The following is an 18801-nucleotide window of genomic DNA, read 5'->3' on the forward strand; positions in this document are numbered from 1 at the left end:
TGCGCAAATCAGAGATACCAGAGGCACGTTGGAAACAGAACCAGAGAGGATTAACAAAACCTTCAAGGCCTTCTACCAAGAGCTGTACACCTCAGAGCCCCCAACGGGGAAGGCTGGGATGAACCGGTTTCTTGACGGACTGGACATACCAGTTGTGGGAGAGGGCAGAAAACGGGATCTGGAAGCACCACTAGCACTGGGAGAGATCATGGAGAGCATTAGCTCCATGCAGGCGGGGAAGGCGCCGGGACCGGACGCGACAGCGCTGGCCCCGCACCTGCGGGAGATGTTCACAGACTCGCTAGCTAGGGGCACGTTGCCACCCACGTTAGCACAGGCCTCAATCTCGCTGATACCTAAGAAAGACAAAGACCCAACGGAATGTGGGTCATACAGACCCATATCTCTGCTGAATGCAGACGCCAAAATACTGGCCAAAATCCTAGCCAAAAGGCTAGAAGACTGTGTACCTGAGGTGGTCACAGAGGACCAGACGGGCTTTATCAAAGGTAGACAGCTTACCGCGAACATCAGGCGCCTGCTGAACGTGATAATGACCCCCTCCGGGGAGAGAACACAAGAGGTGATCGTCTCCCTGGACGCAGAAAAGGCCTTCGACAGAGTCGAGTGGAAATACCTCATAGAGGTACTGGAGCGGTTCGGGCTTGGAACAGGGTTCACCGCTTGGGTAAAGCTCCTGTACAACGCTCCCATGGCGAGTGTACAGACCAACAATACCAACTCCCAATACTTCCAGCTGCACAGGGGCACCAGACAAGGATGCCCACTGTCCCCGCTGCTGTTCGCACTAGCAATTGAACCGCTAGCAATCGCGCTCAGGGCAGCAAAAAATTGGAGGGGGATCCGAAGGGGAGGTAGAGAGCACAGAGTCTCACTCTATGCGGATGATCTGCTCCTCTATATCTCGGACCCACAAAGCAGCATGGACGGAATCATCGCGCTCCTGAAAGAGTTTGGAGCCTTCTCGGGCTACAAACTCAACATGAGCAAAAGTGAGATCTTCCCAGTACACCCGCAAGGGGGGGGGGGGGGGGGGGGGGGGGGGGTGGCAGCACTAAAGGGGCTGCCGTTCAAACAAGCCCGACATAAATTCCGCTACCTGGGGATCCAAATAGCCCATGACTGGAAAGGGATCCACAAATGGAACCTCACCAGCCTGACGGAGGAAGTTAAAAAGGACCTGCAAAGATGGAACACACTCCCGCTCTCCCTCGCGGGGAGAGTTCAGACGATCAAAATGAACGTACTGCCCAGGTTCCTCTTCCTGTTTAGATCCATTCCGATCTACATCCCCAAGGCCTTTTTCAAAGCGCTGGACAAACTCATCATGGCGTTCGTATGGGGGGGGTAAAAATGCTAGGATCCCAAAGAAGGTCTTACAAAAAACAAAAACCAGGGGAGGGTTAGCCCTCCCGAATCTACAATTCTACCACTGGGCAGCAGCAGGCGAGCGAGTAAGGGGATGGATCCAGGAGCCAGAAGCTGAGTGGGTGCGTGCGGAGGAGGCCTCCTGCATGGGAACCTCCCTCCGGGCCCTCGCCACGGCAGCACTCCCATCCCCACCCAAAAAACACTCCAGCAGCCCAGTGGTGACAGCCACCCTCCAATCCTGGAACCAACTGCGGCAGCAACTTGGCCTGACCAAAATGTCAAACAGGGCTCCCATCTGCAACAACCATAGGTTCACACCAGCACTGACTGACGCCACCTTCAAAAGGTGGAGGCAGGACGGGGGGACACTGACAGTCAGGGACCTATACACGGACGACAGGATCGCAACACTGGACGAACTGACAGAGAAATTTCAGCTAGCTGGGGGGAACGAGCTACGGTACCTGCAGCTCAAAAACTTCCTACGAAAGGAGACAAGGACGTACCCACAACCGCCACGACAGACACTACTGGAAGACCTACTGGACGCAAGTATCCTAGAGAAAGGGAACTGTAGTGACATGTATGACCGACTGGTAGATAGGGACGACACCGTACTGGACGCAACAAGGAGGAAATGGGAGGACGACCTGGGGATGGAGATAGGGTGGGGACTCTGGAGCGAAGCACTGCATAGGGTCAACTCCACCTCCACGTGCGCAAGGCTCAGCCTGACGCAACTAAAAGTGGTACATAGAGCCCACTTAACAAGAACCCGTATGAGTAGGTTCTTCCCGGAGGTGGAAGACAGATGTGAACGGTGCCAAAGAGGCCCGGCCAACCACGCCCACATGTTCTGGTCTTGCCCCAGACTCGTGGAGTACTGGACAGCCTTCTTCGAGGTTATGTCCAAAGTGGTGGGAGTGAGGGTGGAGCCATGCCCGATAGTGGCGGTCTTCGGGGTTTCAGAACAGCCAGATCTATTCCTGGGGAGGAGGGCGGACGCCCTTGCCTTTGCCTCCCTGATCGCCCGCCGTAGAATCCTGTTTGGCTGGCGGTCAGCAGCACCGCCCAGAGCTGCGGACTGGCTGTCCGACCTCTCGGAATCTCTCCAAATGGAGAAAATCAAATTTGCCATCCGAGGGTCGGACGACGGCTTCCACAGAACGTGGGAGCCATTCATGCAACTGTTCCGGGACCTATTTGTGGCCAATGTACAAGAGGAAGAATAGTCGGGGGAAGGTAGCGGGAGGGGGGGGGGGGGGGGGGGGGGGGGGCTACAGGTTCGTTACGGGGGTTCGATGGCTAGCTAAGGCCCAAAACCAAACTAAATAAACATGTTGAGGGGGGGGGGGGGGCGCAGTTACTACTACAAAGATGCTTACCTGTAAATATGTATGTTAATTTTTGCGTGTTTGTTTTTTTTTTCTCTCCTAACAATTTGTAATTTGTTCAATATAAAATATGAAAACTGAATAAAAACATTTATAAAAAAAAAAAATTCTTCCACCACTGATGCATACTGTGTACTATATACATCATACACCTCAGCAACTGAACAAGGATCCTTCAGCAGCACCTTTCAAACCTGTGACCTCTACCACCTAGAAGGCAGCAGATACATGGGAACACCACCACCTGCAACTTCCTCTCCGAACCACATGCCATTTTGACTTCGACATATATCCCCGTTCCTTCACTGTCACTGGATCCAAATCATGGAACGCCCTCCCTTACAGCACTGTGGGTAGACTACACCACATGGACTGCAGCGGCTCAAGGCGGCAGCTCTTCAATATCTTCTAACGGGCAGTTAAGATAGGACAGCGCATATTGGCCTAGTCAGTGACAGCCACATCCCATGAGAGTGTGAAATATCTCCCCTGTCCAACATTTCCTTAGGCTCAGGGTGGCATGTGGCGCAGTGGTTAGCACTGGGATTGCGGCGCTGAGGACCTGGGTTTGAATCCCGGGCCTGGGTCACTACCCGTGTGGAGTTTGCACATTTCCCCATGTCTGCGTGGGTTTCACCCCCACATCGCAAAGATGTGCAGCTTAGATGGATTGACCATGCTAAATTGCCCCATAATTGGGGGGAAAAAAATAATTGAGTACTCTAAATTTATTTTTTAAAAACATTTCCTTTGGCTCGATTTCATTTTCTTTCTCTAATTATGTTTTCTGCATTTCTGGATTTCCTTTCTCTTCTTATTTCACGTTTCATAGTTTTTTGAGTGGGAATGAAATTACATTTTTACTGTCTAATTTAGTACCTAAATGGCTGCGATTGCATTTTTGAGAACTGTCATCCTTCCCAGTTTTTGCTACAGTTAAAGATTGCTTGAAGCTAAATTATGCCACATGCAACAAGGAATGATGGGCGCTACGATTTAACTAAATTGGAACAAAGTCCCATAACGAGCGCGTTTAGCCACATGTTTCTGGGCGCTCGCATTGCCGAGAAACACAATGCTATCAAAGGTCACTCAGATTAGATTGGGGCCACAACGGAGAACACGTGGCCGGGCCACACATAGCCCCATTTTTTGCACTGAGGCGCTCCGCTCGTCGGAACTCCTCAGTGTAGCGAGAGATCGTGACGCCATTTTTAAATGACATCCTAATCTCTGGAGCCTCCGACGCAACCCCCAACCGTCCCCTGTGGTGAAATGAGTGGGAGCACTGCCATTGGTGCAGAGCATTGGTTTCCCATTGGCTCTGGCTGGTCATGTGCCTCTCGTCTGATTGGCTGGGACTAGTCATGTGACAGCTCACCAATTGGTCGAGAGGCAAGTAGACCCCGCCTCCGAGACGGGGTATAAGTACCCAGGTTTCCCGGCGGTCGGCCTTTCTCTGTAGTCGACAACCGGGCTAACAACTAGCTGATTAAAGCCACAGTTTGGATCTTCATCGTGTCTCGCGTCCAATTGATGGTACATCACCCCCAAAAGCTCCAACTCGCTATGAGGGGTCCCCGGGCCCCCCCTCAACCCTCAGCCCCCACAGAGGGGCACCCTCAGCCCGATCGCAGCCATGCAAAAATTGCCAGCTTGGCAGTGCCAAACTGGTACCCTGGCAATGCCGCTGCCAGCTGGCAGTGCCAAGATGTCCAGGTGCCACCAGCAATGCCAGGGTACCACCCTGCCTAAAGGGCATGCACCTGGGGTCCTCTGATGCCCTGGGAAACCTCCATTTGTGGAGACCAGCATTGAACAGCACCAGCTGAAGGTCTCTGAGGCAAAGGGGATAGATCCCAATGCCTTGGGTGCCTCAGAAAACTGCATAACACAGAGAAACTAGCTGTCTCGCTCTAACATGATTGAATGGCGGAGTGGACTCGATGGGCCGAATGGCCTTACTTCCACTCCTATGTCTTATGGTCTTATGTCTTAACATGCAGATTTGCCAAAGAGTGATCCGACACACAACGGGCAGGATTTACATCGCAACGTCTCGCGAGATCGCGTTGGCAGATCCCGGGAGCAGTGTCTCCCGGCTTCTATCGGCCATGTTGCGCCGCAGCGCACTGCTTTTGGGGCATAGCGTGGGGGTTTGATCTCGTGCGATGTGGTTTTTTTTTAAGGGGTGGTGCATCAGACAACCGACAGAAAATGCAGAGGTTGGAAATCTGAAACTAATACCAGGAGACTCAGGAAATACTCAGCAGGTCTGGCAGCTTTTGAATGAATGAAATGAAAATTGCTTATTGTCACAAGTAGGCTTCAATGAAGTTACTGTGAAAAGCCCCTAGTCGCCACATTCCGGCACCTGTCCGGGGAGGCCGGTACGGGAATTGAACCGTGCTGCTGGCCTGCCTTGGTCTGCTTTCGAAGCCAGCGATTTAGCTGAGTGAGCTAAAGAATGGTTTTCTCTCCATCCCCCTTTTCCTTGCCTCTGGACTTGCTTTGAATCCGTTATCATCTCTGAACCTTCTTCCAAATCTGATGAGAGGTCACTGAATGAAAATGTTAACTCTGTTTCTCTCCCTGCTGACAGTGCCCGAGTATTTGCAGCATTTCCCACTGTTATTTTGGGTCGCTGCCTTTCCTTCCCAGGATACTGCTTAAAGTTCAAAAAACTTTATATATTTTTCTCAGTGGGATGGCCATTTACTTTGCACACTCGTGTTAAGCACATTAATTGCTGGCATATTTTACAATCCTACCCTTTTTTTCTTTTCATTGAAGTGAACCTTGCGTGATGTAGAACAAGCTGCCAACTCCCGTGTTACACTCATGCACAAAGTCAGAGTCTATCTCAATATAGATTTGCTTTGTCAAACTAAGTTAAGTGTGATTAATATTAATATAATTGCACGGAACTTGGCTTGACAAGGAGGCCCGTTTGGCTCAGTTCCACAGAGGATCTTATATCATGGCCCAGATGGTATCGGTTATGCACTGTTCCTGTGTTGCACTTGCTAAGCACTTCCTGTTCGGGGAAATTTTGACAGGAAATGGATGAGCAATAATTGTTGCTCTCTCAAGCATGGATGGCAGATAGGGAAACTGAAATTTCAGTGAAAGTGGCAACTCTTGCCGAGATGGAGCTCCATGCATTGATAGATCCCACCACCGCCTCCATCGATCAGCCATCAATTGCTCAAGTGGCAGTGAACCGAAACCATGATTGGTGGCGGTGATTGTTAATGAACTGCGGGGGTCATCACTGGCAGAGAAGGCGAGGTCAGGCATTAATTAAGTGGCAATCCAAAGAACGTAAGGCCGCAACTCCACTGTTTTGAGTCTGTCCTGCTGCCTGCATGAATAGTGTTGCCCTTCTCTGCCCGATAGTGCAGGACTATTGAGCTATTAATCATCTCAGCCTGTGTTCACAGATAGGAACATAGGAACATGAGAAGGCCATTCAGCCCCTTGAGCCTGCCCCACCATTTGATGAGATCATGACTGATCTGCTGTACATATCCCTCAATATCTTTGTATCTTATCATCTTAGGGAAGTTAGATAAGTAAATGAGAAGGGATAAAGAACAATATGTTGACTGGGTTATCATAACCACTGGTATGAACTAGTTGGGCCCGGTAGCCTGTCCATCTGCTGTAAACCTGCACAAAACTCGTTTAACCCCTTCCCTGCCGGTCCCGTTTTTTTTTACAGCTTTCGCCAACTCTTTTTGCTGGGAGTGTGTCCCCCATGGAGATTTGGTTCAATTTGCACCTGATTTGTCTTCTATATGATTTGGCCTATACATGGATCCGCCAATTGTCCCTCTAACCTTCTCATCTGAAGACAGAGAGAAAAGACTTCCGCTGGTGGGGCAGTCCGGAACAAAGGGGGCATAACCCTAAAATTAAAGCCGGGTGTGATAAAATCCAGAATACATCGAACCAGAGTTGGAATCCCCGTCAGATTTGGGTAGAACCTTGGGTCATGGGCCTCCTTCGCTTATGAAGAGTGGCTTTTGAATGGGTTGTGAGCAAATTAATATTCAACGTATCATGTACGCCGAGGGTCAAACTCAATGGCAAAAACAAGCAAACTTATTCCACAATATTCCTAAATCAAAATCGAAAACTAAAATATTCTTCCTTCTGGATTTCTTTTCTCGCAATTGATTGATTGTCTACACTTCTACCTCATTCTATCTGTTAGAATTTTAATGCTGGCAGGTGATGTGCAATAAGCAATTAGACTCACCGTAACAGATCTGTTCTTCAGAGAATACCCTCTGTACCAACCTAGGGGAATGGAAACAAAACTAGAGTTAGTGCCAATAAAAACAAGGATAAAAGGCATTGCTTTACCTGTTGGTGGGTTTTTGGAGATACGGTGAGGCTTGTTCCAGTCAAAAAGCCCATTGTTGGCCACCGAGGTTGACATGTAAAGATAGGTGAATGAGTTATTGGAAAGTGGACTACACTTACTGAATCAGAACTACTACGAGTTGTGTGAAGGGAAGGAAGGCAGAGGAATAGAAGACCAGTGAAAATCGAATGAGGGAAAATGAATGGCGATTCGTGCAATATTTTCCACAGTGCCACCCAAACCCATAACCTCAACTACAAGGACATCAGGGGCGAGATTCTCTGGTCTGCCAGCCGTGTGTTTCTCTACCGCAAGCCACACGCTGGCGGTGGGATTCTAACTTCCTGCCGATTGCCAATGGGGTTTCCCATTGTAATCACCCCATGCCGCTGTGAAACCCCTTGGCGGGACTGGGCTGCCGGTGGGAAAATTGAATCACCCAGATGTGTGGGAGCAGCATCACTTGTAAGTTCCCTGTCAAGTCACGCACATCAACAACTTGCGTGTGGCATTTTGAATGTCAGCTTTCCAGCAGGCAGGGGTCAGATTATGGTACAGATTGAGGAGCACCAGCCCCCAGCTCTCTGTGGGTTATCATCACTTCCCTGCCCTCGACACAATCTGTGGACAGTGCCGACACAGTCCCAGCACCCTGGAATGATGTGACACATACCCCGAGAGGGTGGGAAATGGGGGCTGCAGGGGAAGAATGTGACAATTCTGGAACAGGCCACGTCCTAGGTGAATCAGGCCAGTATGTGGGCCTCCCTGGTCCTCCGAGCTTGCCGGGCCCTCAGCCTCTGGCTGGGCCTCAGGTTCCTCCCCTGCCTCGTCCTTCAGCCCCTGCTGGTCCGGTGCCTCATCATCCTCGCCCCCGTCCTCCTCCCCCCCCCCTCCTCTGAGTTGGCCACATGTTCCTCGTCCCAACCTCCAGCTCGTCGCCCCACTGCTGTATGAGGTTGTGCAGGACACAGCAGACCAGCACAAAGCAGGTGACCCTCCAGGCAGTGTACTGGGGTGCACCTCTGCAGCGGTCGAGATATCGGAACTGCATCTTGAGGAGGATGCTCAATAACAGGTGGCTGCATGGGCCTCGTTGTAACGGGTCTCAGCTTCAGTCACTGGCTTCATTAGCCAGGTCCTCCGCCGATAACCCTTATCCCACAATAGCTAGCCATCCACCCTGGGGTGATCGTCGAACAGGCCGGGGATGACCGACTAACCCAGCATGTAGTTGTTGTCCACACCCCCAGGAAGCGGGCACACAAGTGCATTATCTGCATCTGGTTGTCGCACACAAACTGTGTGTTCAGGGAGTGGAACCCCTTCCTGTTAACATATGGCACTCTCAGATGGCCTGGTGAGTGCAGGGCAACAAGTGTGGCATCTATGACTCCCTGGACCTGGGGCATTCCAGCAATGATGTAGAAACCTGCTGTCCAGGCTGTCTGTTGGGCCTGGTCCATGTCAAATATGATGTAGTCTCCCGCCAGGGCATACAGGGCATTCATGGCCTGTCAGAGGCACCTATGGGCTGTGGCCTGCGAGATACCACACAGGTCCCCACTCGAGCCCTGGAATGATCCCATGGCATAAATGTTCATGGCTGCAGTGATCTTGACGGCCACCGTGTCCTCCTCCTCCACATGGTGGTGCCAATTCCACGAGGATATGGAACAAGTGTCACACCATCTCCTTGTTGAGGCGGAGCTTCCTGCGGCACGCGCTGCCTCTCACTTGTTCGAATGACCAGCAATGCCTGTACACCCTTGGCCCCCCCCCCTCTGGGTCCCTCCTTGACCTGATGAGCGGCCAGGTCCTCAGGGTGCGAGGTGGGGTCCGACACATTTGCCACAGCCTCGAGCATCTGCAGACGATGCTGCTGCCGCCTACTCCGGCATCTGGCCGCATCGCTAACCAGCAGCATCACGAGGACAACGTCTGCGTCCAACATCCCTGCCATTGAGTTCAATATCTGTAAGGCACTGGGAGAGGGTGTTAGACCGACAAACAGCGGTGGCTCCTACCCTGGGACCCTCCAATTCTCCCATTGATCCCCCCCCCCCTCCGACCCCCCCCCCCCCCCCCCCCCAAACCCCCCCCCCCCCCCCCCCCCTACTTGGAACGCCCTCCCCACGTACCCCAGGCTGCAACTGGCTCTTCTCTCTGGGTCCCAGACCTGTACCCCGGACGCCCACTCACAACACCACCTCACCTGGGCCGGGTGCTGGTCCCCTCCCCGTGGCACTCACCCACTCTCCGGCCATGGACATGTCACTGGAACTGTGCCCCACCCCCTGGGTGTTCGGTTGTTGGCTGCTGTGTGTGTGGTGTTGGCTCCCGCAGTGTCCAGGCATCATGGTCTGTTGGGGTGCCAGGCAATGACTCCCACATGCTGCATGGCCCGCCCACCCACGGGAATCCACTTGGATTGTGTGAAGTGCTCAATTAACCACGATTGCTAATCCCCTATCGGCAGTACCCTTCAGCTACACGGCCACTGGGTGGTCTGGGGGCAGCTGGGCAGAGGTTACATAAGGTCCAGGGATTGGCATGGAGGTGCAGCGAGCAGTTGCCCCCTGCAGCGCCTCCCACATCTACCTATGGCGGCCCACCCCTCTGGAGGGACCCTCTACCCCCATCTGAGGGTCCCCCATCCCCCACCAAGCACGGGGCGGCAAGCCGAGTGCCCCCGGGCTCTTTGCCTGTGAGCAAAGATGGTTTCTCCCCTCTTCGGCTCCCCACAGAAGCCCTTCCGTCAGGTTCACATTTTTAAAAAGGAGTAGCAGCCAGCGCCAGCGTGAGCACTTGCTGGGGACGCCGCTGAATGACGGGAGGCCATTGTATCGGGTGGCTCTTGTTAATTGTATGAAAATGGAGATTAAGTGGTGATAATTGGTTTCTCGCCATGCTGTGGCGAGATTCTGAATTCGCCGACGGGAGCAGGCTGGTTGAAACAACTGGCTTGTAATGCAGAACAAGGCAGCAGCGCAGGTTCAATTCCTGTACCGGCCTCTCCGAACAGGCGCCGGAATGTGGCGACTAGGGGCTTTTCACAGTAACTTCATTGAAGCCTACTTGTGACAATAAATGATTGTTATTAACAAACTATTTTTGTTTTGGCCCGTTTTTGGCCTCACCCGCTATTCACCGGCCTCGTTACTTTTGAGTGCGAGTGTAACAAGCCCTGAAGATTGCGACCTCGGACAGGTAGAGGTGGGTCTTTCAGCATTGTGCTCAAACCCCTTTATATCTTTGTGGTGAATGTATAATGCATAATTCACACTGTGTATCACTATGTCCCTGTGGGCTCCGTCAGTGAGCCGTTGCGTGGCTCTGCCTACAGGGGGAGATGTGGAGCTTGTACAGGGCTCAACCCTTGGCTCTGCCCATGGCTCCGCCCATGGCCCCTCCCACTACCAGAAGTATAAAGTGCTGCGGTCTTGTGAGTCTGCCCTCAGTTCTTCTGGTCGCCGGCAGGCTCAGTTGTAAGTCTATTAAAGCCACAGTTTACTTCCTCTCGTATCTTGAGTGAATTGATGGTCACGTCAATTTAATAGGCTTAAAAAACCACCATCGAATCAGCCCTCAAACCTGATCAACGAAAACGCGACCCGCAGGTCGCAGAAGCGAAGGAAATCTTTCTACACTGGCTTTGGTGCTTCAAGGCCTACCTGGCTGCGCGACTGCCTCCGCTACTACTGAAGAGCAGAAACTCAGTCTCCTACACGCATGGGTGGGCCATCGCATCTCTACGCAACTCGACCCGTACACTGAAGCCCTCGCTATACTCGACCGCCTGTACGTGTGGCCTGTAAATGAAGTTTAAGCACGGCATATTTTCACTACCCGCCGCCAGCGCCCCGCAGAGTCGCTAGAGGACTAACTGCGTGACCTAAAAGCTCTTGCATGGGAATGTAACTTTCAGGCTGTAACTGCCTCCCAGCATATGGAATTCGCTGTCCGTGATGTGTACGTTGCAGGGGTCCGGCCTAACTATGTGCACCAGCGTCTCATCGAAAAAGGGGCCCAGAACTTGGAGGACACTGTAACGCTAGCAACCTCGCTGGACGTCGCGTTTCAAAGTGTGAACTCGTTCCCTGCCGACCCATTGTTGGCCCCCGACCAGAGACTGCCTCAGGCCTGCGCCGCGCGGCCACCCGCCCACTATGGAGTGCCATCGTGCCATTTCTGCGGTCAGCCCCGGTCTGGATGAACGAAGCTCTCGGTGCTCCCAGAGTCGAAGAGGCACAGTGTCTTGTGTCCTGGATGGCAAAACTGTCCGGCCCGCAACGCGACCTGCAGCAGCTGCGGTCGAAAAGGACATTTTGCTAAGGTATGCTTGTCTAAATCTAAACCCTCTAACTCTCCTGCTGTCCAGAGCAATCGCTCCCCCAACTCGCAGGCCCGCAGACCCCGCATTGTTGCAGCGTGTCTGCCGACTCCGCCTCTGCCCGACAAGTGTGACTCATGGGGGCCGCCATCTTGAATCCTCCCCCACGCAGCCGGCCATGTGCGAGTCATGGGGGCCGCCATCTTGGGCACCATCTTCCTCGCCGCCCGCCACGTGCAATCCACGGGGCGGCCATCTTGGACGCCATCTTCTTCATCACCCGCCACGTGCGATCAACGGGGCCACCATCTTGGCCATCACCTGATGTTCATATCGACGACTACGACCTCCGCGGACAGTCATCACGGGGCCGCTCCAGCACTGCTGATCAAGCCACCGACTACCCGCAACTCAACGCAGTCACTTTGGACCAGTCGCGGCCAAAGCACCTCAAAAGCTCAATGATGTCCGTTCAGGTCAACGGATACAAGACACCGTGCCTCTTCGACTCCGGGAACACCAAGAGCTTCGTTCATCCAGACCTGGTAAGACGCTGTTCGCTCCCTATCTTCCCAGCACGGCAAACTATCTCCCTCGCCTCGGGATCGCACTCGGTTCAAATACAAGGGCGCACCGTTGCGACATTAACGATACAGGGCGCCAACTACTCTAACTTCCAGTTGTACCTACTCCCAGACCTCTGCGCCCCCCTCCTACTCGGGCTCGATTTTCAATGCAATCTTAGAAGCCTCACACTCAGCTTCGGTGGATCCCTACCCCTTCTCACTATATGCAGCTTAGCAACTCTAAAAATCGACCCCCCCTCCACTCTTCGCTAATCTCACTGCTAACTGCAAACCCGTAGCCACTCACAGCAAACGGTATAGCCTGCAGGACAGGGTATTTATCAGAGCTGAAGTCCAGCGGCTCTTACGTGACGGAGTCATAGAGGCCAGTAACAGCCCCTGGAGAGCTCAGGTGGTGGTCGTCAAGACCGGGGAAAAGTTCCGGATGGTGGTTGATTACAGCCAGACCATTAACCGGTTCACGCACCTCGATGCGTACCCCCTCCCCCGAATTGCAGACATGGTCAACCAGATCGGCCATTATCGCATCTTCTCCACGGTGGATCTGAAGTCTGCATGCCACCAGCTCCCAATCCGCCCGGAGGACCGCCACTACACGGCGTTCGAGGCAGATGGCCACCTCTTCCATTTCCTCCGGGTCCCTTTGGTGTCACAAGTGGGGTCTCGGTGTTCCAATGAGCAATGGACCGAAAGGTGGACCAGTACGGGCTGCCGGCCATGTTTCCGCATTTGGATAACGTCACCATCTGCGGCCATGACCAGCAGGACCACGACGCCAACCTCCACCGATTTTCCAAACTGCCCAGAAACTCAAACTCACATACAATAAGGAGAAATGCACAACCAGACTAGCCATCCTCGGCTATGTCATGGAAAACGGGGTCCTCGGACCTGACCCGGACCGTATGCAACTCTTACAACTCCCTCTCCCTTCATTGTCCCAGGGCCCTCGAGGTGGCCCTTGGATTTTTCTCCTATTACGCCCAGTGGGTCCTCTAGTATGCGGAAAAAGCCCGCCCACTATTTAAGACCACACTCTTCCCACTGTCAGCGAGGCCCGCCAGGCCTTCAACTGCATCAAGGAGGACATCGCCAAAGCCGCCATGCGGGCGATGGATGAATCCGTCCCCTTTCAGGTGGAGAGCGACGCCTCAGAGGTCGCTCTCGCCTCCATTCTGAATCAGGCAGGGAGACCAGTAGCTTTCTTCTCCCGAACCCTCTCCGCTTCAGAACTTCGACACTCCTCAGTCGAAAAAGAAGCTCAAGCCATTGTGGAAGCCGTACGGCACTGGAGGCATTACCACACAGGTAGGAGGTTTACCCTCATCACCGACCAGAGATCGGTTGCCTTCATGTTCGACAACTCGCAACGGGGCAAAATAAAAAAACGATAAAATCTTGAGGTGGAGGATCGAACTCTCCACCTATAATTATGACATCATATATCTGACGGGGAAGCTCAACGAGCCCTCGGATGCCCTGTCCCGCGGCACATGTGCCAGCGTGCAAGACGGCCGATTACAGGCTATCCACAATGACCTTTGCCACCCGGGGGACACCCGGCTCACCCACTACATCAAAGCCCGAAATCTGCCTTTCTCCACCGAGGAGGTAAAAGCCATCACCAGGGATTGCCCGATCCGCGCGGAGTACAAACCGCACTTCTATAGACCAGACAAGGCCCACCTGGTAAAGGCTTCCCGGCCCTTTCAACACCTGAGCATCGATTTCAAAGGGCACCTCCCCTCGACCAATCGGAATGTGTACTTCCTCAACGTCATAGATGAATTCTCCCGTTTTCCGTTTGCTATCCCGTGCCCCGATATGACCTCTCATACAGTCATCAGAGCCCTGCACAGTGTCTTCACCCTGTTCGGCTTCCCCAGCTACATCCACAGCGATAGGAGTTAGTCCTTCATGAGCGACGAGCTGCGTCAGTACCTGCTCGACAAGGGCATCGCCTCGAGCAGGACTACCAGCTATAACCCCAGGGGGAACGGGCAGGTGGAGAGGGAGAACGCAACGGTCTGAAAGACCGTCCTACTGACCCCACGGTCCAGGAATCTCCCAACCTCCCACTGGCAGGAGGTCCTCCCCGACCCGCTCCATGCAATTTGGTCCCTCCTGTGTACGGCCACTAATCAGACCCTTCACCAGCGATTATTTGTTTTCCCTAGGGGCACTACCACGGGGGCTTCGCTCCCATCTTGGTTCAGGACACCGGGCCCGGTTCTCCTCTGGAAGCGCATTTAGACACATAAAACGGACCCACTAGTAGAGAGGGTACTCTGTGTACCCACACTAATCCTTTATAGAACACCCTGACGGCCGCCAGGACACCGTTTCCCTCCGGGACCTGGCGCCTGCAGGATCCACCACCACCACCGAAGTACCCCTCACACTACACCCCACCCGAACCCCCATGCCCTGTGCCCCCACTCCTACAGGTTTCTTGCGCCCCCCTTCGCCCATTGCACCGGTTAGGAACAAAGCTCTGAACGAACCACCCCGGAGTCCACCCTCAGATCCACACCGCCCGTCAGCACACAGCCATCCGAAGCGGCTGCAACCCCGGTGCTCCGCCGATCCCAAAGGACAACTCAGCCACCGGACCGCCTCAATCTGTAGATCCGTCACCCCCGCCGGACTTGATTTTTTTTTGGTGAATGTATAATATAATGAATGTGGTGAATGTATAATGCATAATTCACACTGTGTATCACTGTGTCCCTGTGGGCTTCGTCTGTGAGCCGTTGCGCGGCTCTGCCCACAGGGGGAGATGAGGAGCTTGTACAGGGCTCCACCTTTGGCTCTCCACCCTCCCACTACCGGAAGTATAAAGTGCTGCGGTCTTGTGAGTCTGCCCTCAGTTCTTCTGGTCGCAGGCAGGCTCAGTTGTAAGTCTATTATTCCTCTCGTGTCTTGAATGAATTGATGGTCACATCAATCTTCAATCTTCCCAACCACGAAAACCACTTCCAGCCCTACAATCCACAGAGACATCTCTGTTCCTGCAATTCACAGCTTCTGGTACAATTTGCGGGACATGGACAGAGTGGATAGTGGATAGAAGCTTTTTCCCACGGGTAGAAGAGTCAATTACTAGGGGGCAGAAGGTTAACATGTGAGGGGCAAGGTTTAAAGGAGATGTACGAGGCAGGTATTTTTACAGAGTGTCTTGGGAACCTGGAACTCGCTGCTGGGGGAGGTTTGTGACTTTTAAGGGGTGTCTTGACAAATACATGAATAGGATGGGAATGGAGGGATATGGTCCCCAGAAAGGTAAGAGATTTTAGTTCAGACGGGCAGCATTGTCGGTGCAGGCTTGGAGGGCCGAAGGGCCTGTTCCTGTGCTGTTCCTTTCTTTGTTCTTTGCTCTTTGTTGAGTTCCTTTGCCCCACCACTGGTGGCCGTACCTTCGGTTATCCAAACCTGAACTCTGGAATCCCCTCCTTAAAACTCTCCACCTCAGATTTCTCGCTCTCTCTGTCATTAAGATGCCACTTAAAACCGCCCTCTTTGGCGAAACCTTTGGTCATCGCTCTTTATGTGATTCAGTGACTGAATCTTCCGGCTGTTCCCATTGGTGGGATCTTCCAGTCTTGCCGACTGTGTGGCGTTGCCCTGGAGGCAGAGGGTCAGAACTATCGGAAAACCCATTGACAACAGCAGGACCGGGAGAGGTAATAATCTTTATTGTCACAAGTAGGCTTACATTAACACTGAAGTTACTGTGAAAATCCCCGAGGCGCCACATTCCGGCGACTGTTCGGGTACACAGAGGGAGAATTCAGAATGTCCAAATTACCTAACAGCACGTCTTTCAGGACTTGTGGGAGGAAACTGAAGCAACCGGAGGAAACCCACGCAGACACGGGGAGAACGTGCAGACTCCGCACAGACAGTGACCCAAGTGGGAATGGAACCTGGGACCCTGCAGACACAATGGGCCGAATGGCCTCCTTCTATGCTGCAAATGACTAACAAAACAAAATTACAGGCCTTATCAACCTTAAAGAAGCGGGTGCAGATGTAGGCCACACCTCGATTGAACAACAGCAAAGTGTTGCCTGGCATTGTTTACAAGGATGGATTTAGTTCTGCCCTCTGAACCTGTTACGGTGTTGCCCTTTTACAGGCAAAGTATATTGTTTCTTTTCATAAGCGCCCTCCAAGCCAGATGGTTATGTTAACAAGGGGAGATTTATTTATGGAGACAGCATACAATTGCAGCAGCGTAGCAGCTGAAGCCAAACTCCATCCAGCTAAATATCATCGAGAGCAGATTGTTTGAGACAAGCTTTGCAGGCCCTTTGCTCGTTCACCTCAGCAGCTTGATGATCCACTCTCTCTGCCAACTCCAAAAGCATCAACAACGTTATGGTGCTTCCTGTGCAGCCGAGATTCTGGGAGGGTTGAAAGGAATTTACTACTTCAAGAGGTGAAGGAATTTGGGGTAGCTTCCAATTTTGACAGGATTCTAATTTATTCAGTTGCGAAAATCTCTCAGGAGGTGTATCGAACACCCCTGCCCTGATGAGTATTTGATGGTGGCACGGCGGCTTGGTGATGCAGTGGGTTAGCGCTGCTGCCTCATAGCGTCGGCGCCCCAGGTTCAATTCCGGTCTTGGATGACTGCCTGTGTGGAGTTTGCATTTCTCCCCATGTCTGCATGGGTTTTCGCCGGTTTCCTCCCAGTCCAAAGATGTGCAGATTAGGTGGATCGCCATGATCAAAGCGCAAGGTTACGGGAAAGGACAGGGGAGTGGGTTTAGGTGGAGTGCCTTTCCAGAGAATCAGTGCAGACGCGATGGGCCAAATGGCCTCCTTCTGCTCTGTAAGAGATTCTGTTCATTCTATTGACTCTTCCAACGCTCTCCTGCCTCATCACCCCCTCCCCCAAACTTTCACCCTCCAACAGCTTGCACTCATCCAAAACTAGGCCCTAACTGGCACCACGCCCTCTTCACCCATCACCCTGTGCTCGCTGACAGGTTCAGCAACACTAATTTTAGAATTTTCTCTCCTGCTTTCAATCCCTCCACATCAGTGTCCCCCCTGCCCACCACTTCCCTATCTTTGGAACCTCCTCCAACTCCATCAATCCTGTGAGATATTTGTACTCCTCCACTTCTGGCCTCTTAGGAATTCTCAGTGTTAATTCCATTGATGACAGTGCCTGCAACAGACAAGACGCAAAGCTCTGGAATTCCCCCTGCCGCCACCCCCATCCCCGCCTTACCCTCTCCATCTCACTGTATCTCTCTCTTTCTTTGAGACATTCCTTGAAACATACCTCTTTGACCAAGCTTTTCGTCACCTGTCTGATTGGGCTCGGTGTCAAATTTGTTTGGTAACACTCTTGTGAAACACCGCCAAACGTTTTATTTTGTCAAAAGTGCTATATAAATGTCGAGAGTTGTTGTTGTTGTAACAAGCACGAGGCTTGAGTCCCCCAGGCTTCACTGTGTGAATTATTCATGGCAGGCCTAATTTCTACTAGATGATAAGAACGTAATTGTGGTGAATGCCTGATGCCAATAATCCACCGTTGTATTTGTATCTGTGCTGTTGCCCTTGTATTTGTATCTGTGCTATGCTGTTGCCCTTGTGGGCTCCTCCTATGGACTATTGTATGGCATTATCCATAGGGGAACATGTTGGGGCATGTATGGGCTCCGCCCATGGCTCCTACCCTTGAAGGGAGGTATAGAGCAGTCGACCTGTTGGCGGTTCTCAGTATTGGATCGGTCGCAGGCAGGCACTGTTCTAAGTTGATTAAAGCCACGGTTTACTTCTACTCTTGTCTCGAGTGAATTGATGGTCGCATCAGTAATAAATAGGAAGACTCGGCCATTCAGCTCTTTGAGTCTGATCTTCTGCTTCCTTGCCACAATATCCCCATATCCCTTGGTTCCCTTAGCATCCAGAAATCTAGCATCTCTCCCTTTAAGATTCTCAGAAACTGAGCATCCAGGGTCCGCTGGGGCAGACAATACCAGAGATTCACAACTCCCCCGAGTGAAAACATTTCTCCTTACCTCAGTCCTAAAATGGCCGACCCATTATTATGAGCCTTTGACCCCTTAGTAATAGATTCCCAAGCACTCCTCTCAGCATCTACCCTGTTAGGCCTCTTAATAGTTTTATATTTCAATGAGATCACCTCTCATTCTTCTGAACTCCAGTCACAGTCCATTCAGTCGCTCTTCATAGGAAAATGCTTCATCTCAGAAATAAGTCCAGTAAACCCTGATTGCATCCCCTCTGTTCTTCGCTATGTAAGAAGACCACAACTATGCAGGTATACTCCAGATGTGGTCTTACGAAGGCCTGCTAAAATTGCAATAAGACTTCTTCGCACCGATAGCCCAATCCCTTTGTAATAAAGGCTACGATACCTTCTGTTTTCCTAATTGTTTGCTGTACATGCATGGTAATTTTCTGTGATTCATGTACAAGGACACCCAGGTCTCTATGAATGGGCGGCACGGTCGCACAGTGGTTAGCACTGTGGCTTCACAGCGCCAGGGTCCCAGGTTCGATTCCCGGCTTGGGTCATTGTCTGCGTTGAGTCTGCACATTCAACCCCGTGCCTGCGTGGGTTTCCTCCGGGTGCTCCGGTTTCCTCCCACAGTCCAAATATGTGCAGGTTTGGTGGATTGGCCATACTTAAGTGTCCAAAAGGGTTGGGTGTGGTTGTTGGGTTGCGGGGATGGGGTG

General features: G+C 52.3%; 1 protein-coding gene across 1 annotated transcript in view; it reads right to left on the bottom strand.

The window, feature by feature from the left end:
* LOC119963845 (dedicator of cytokinesis protein 2-like) overlaps window positions 1-18801 on the bottom strand; it is a 1353280-nt gene that overhangs the window by 1211212 nt on the left and 123267 nt on the right. The window contains 1 exon segment of the mRNA XM_038793193.1: window positions 7051-7091. Within this exon segment, the coding sequence (XP_038649121.1) occupies window positions 7051-7091 (41 nt within the window).

The sequence above is a fragment of the Scyliorhinus canicula genome, chromosome 3 (genome assembly GCF_902713615.1).
Source record: "Scyliorhinus canicula chromosome 3, sScyCan1.1, whole genome shotgun sequence".
Taxonomy (NCBI): Eukaryota; Metazoa; Chordata; class Chondrichthyes; order Carcharhiniformes; family Scyliorhinidae; genus Scyliorhinus; species Scyliorhinus canicula.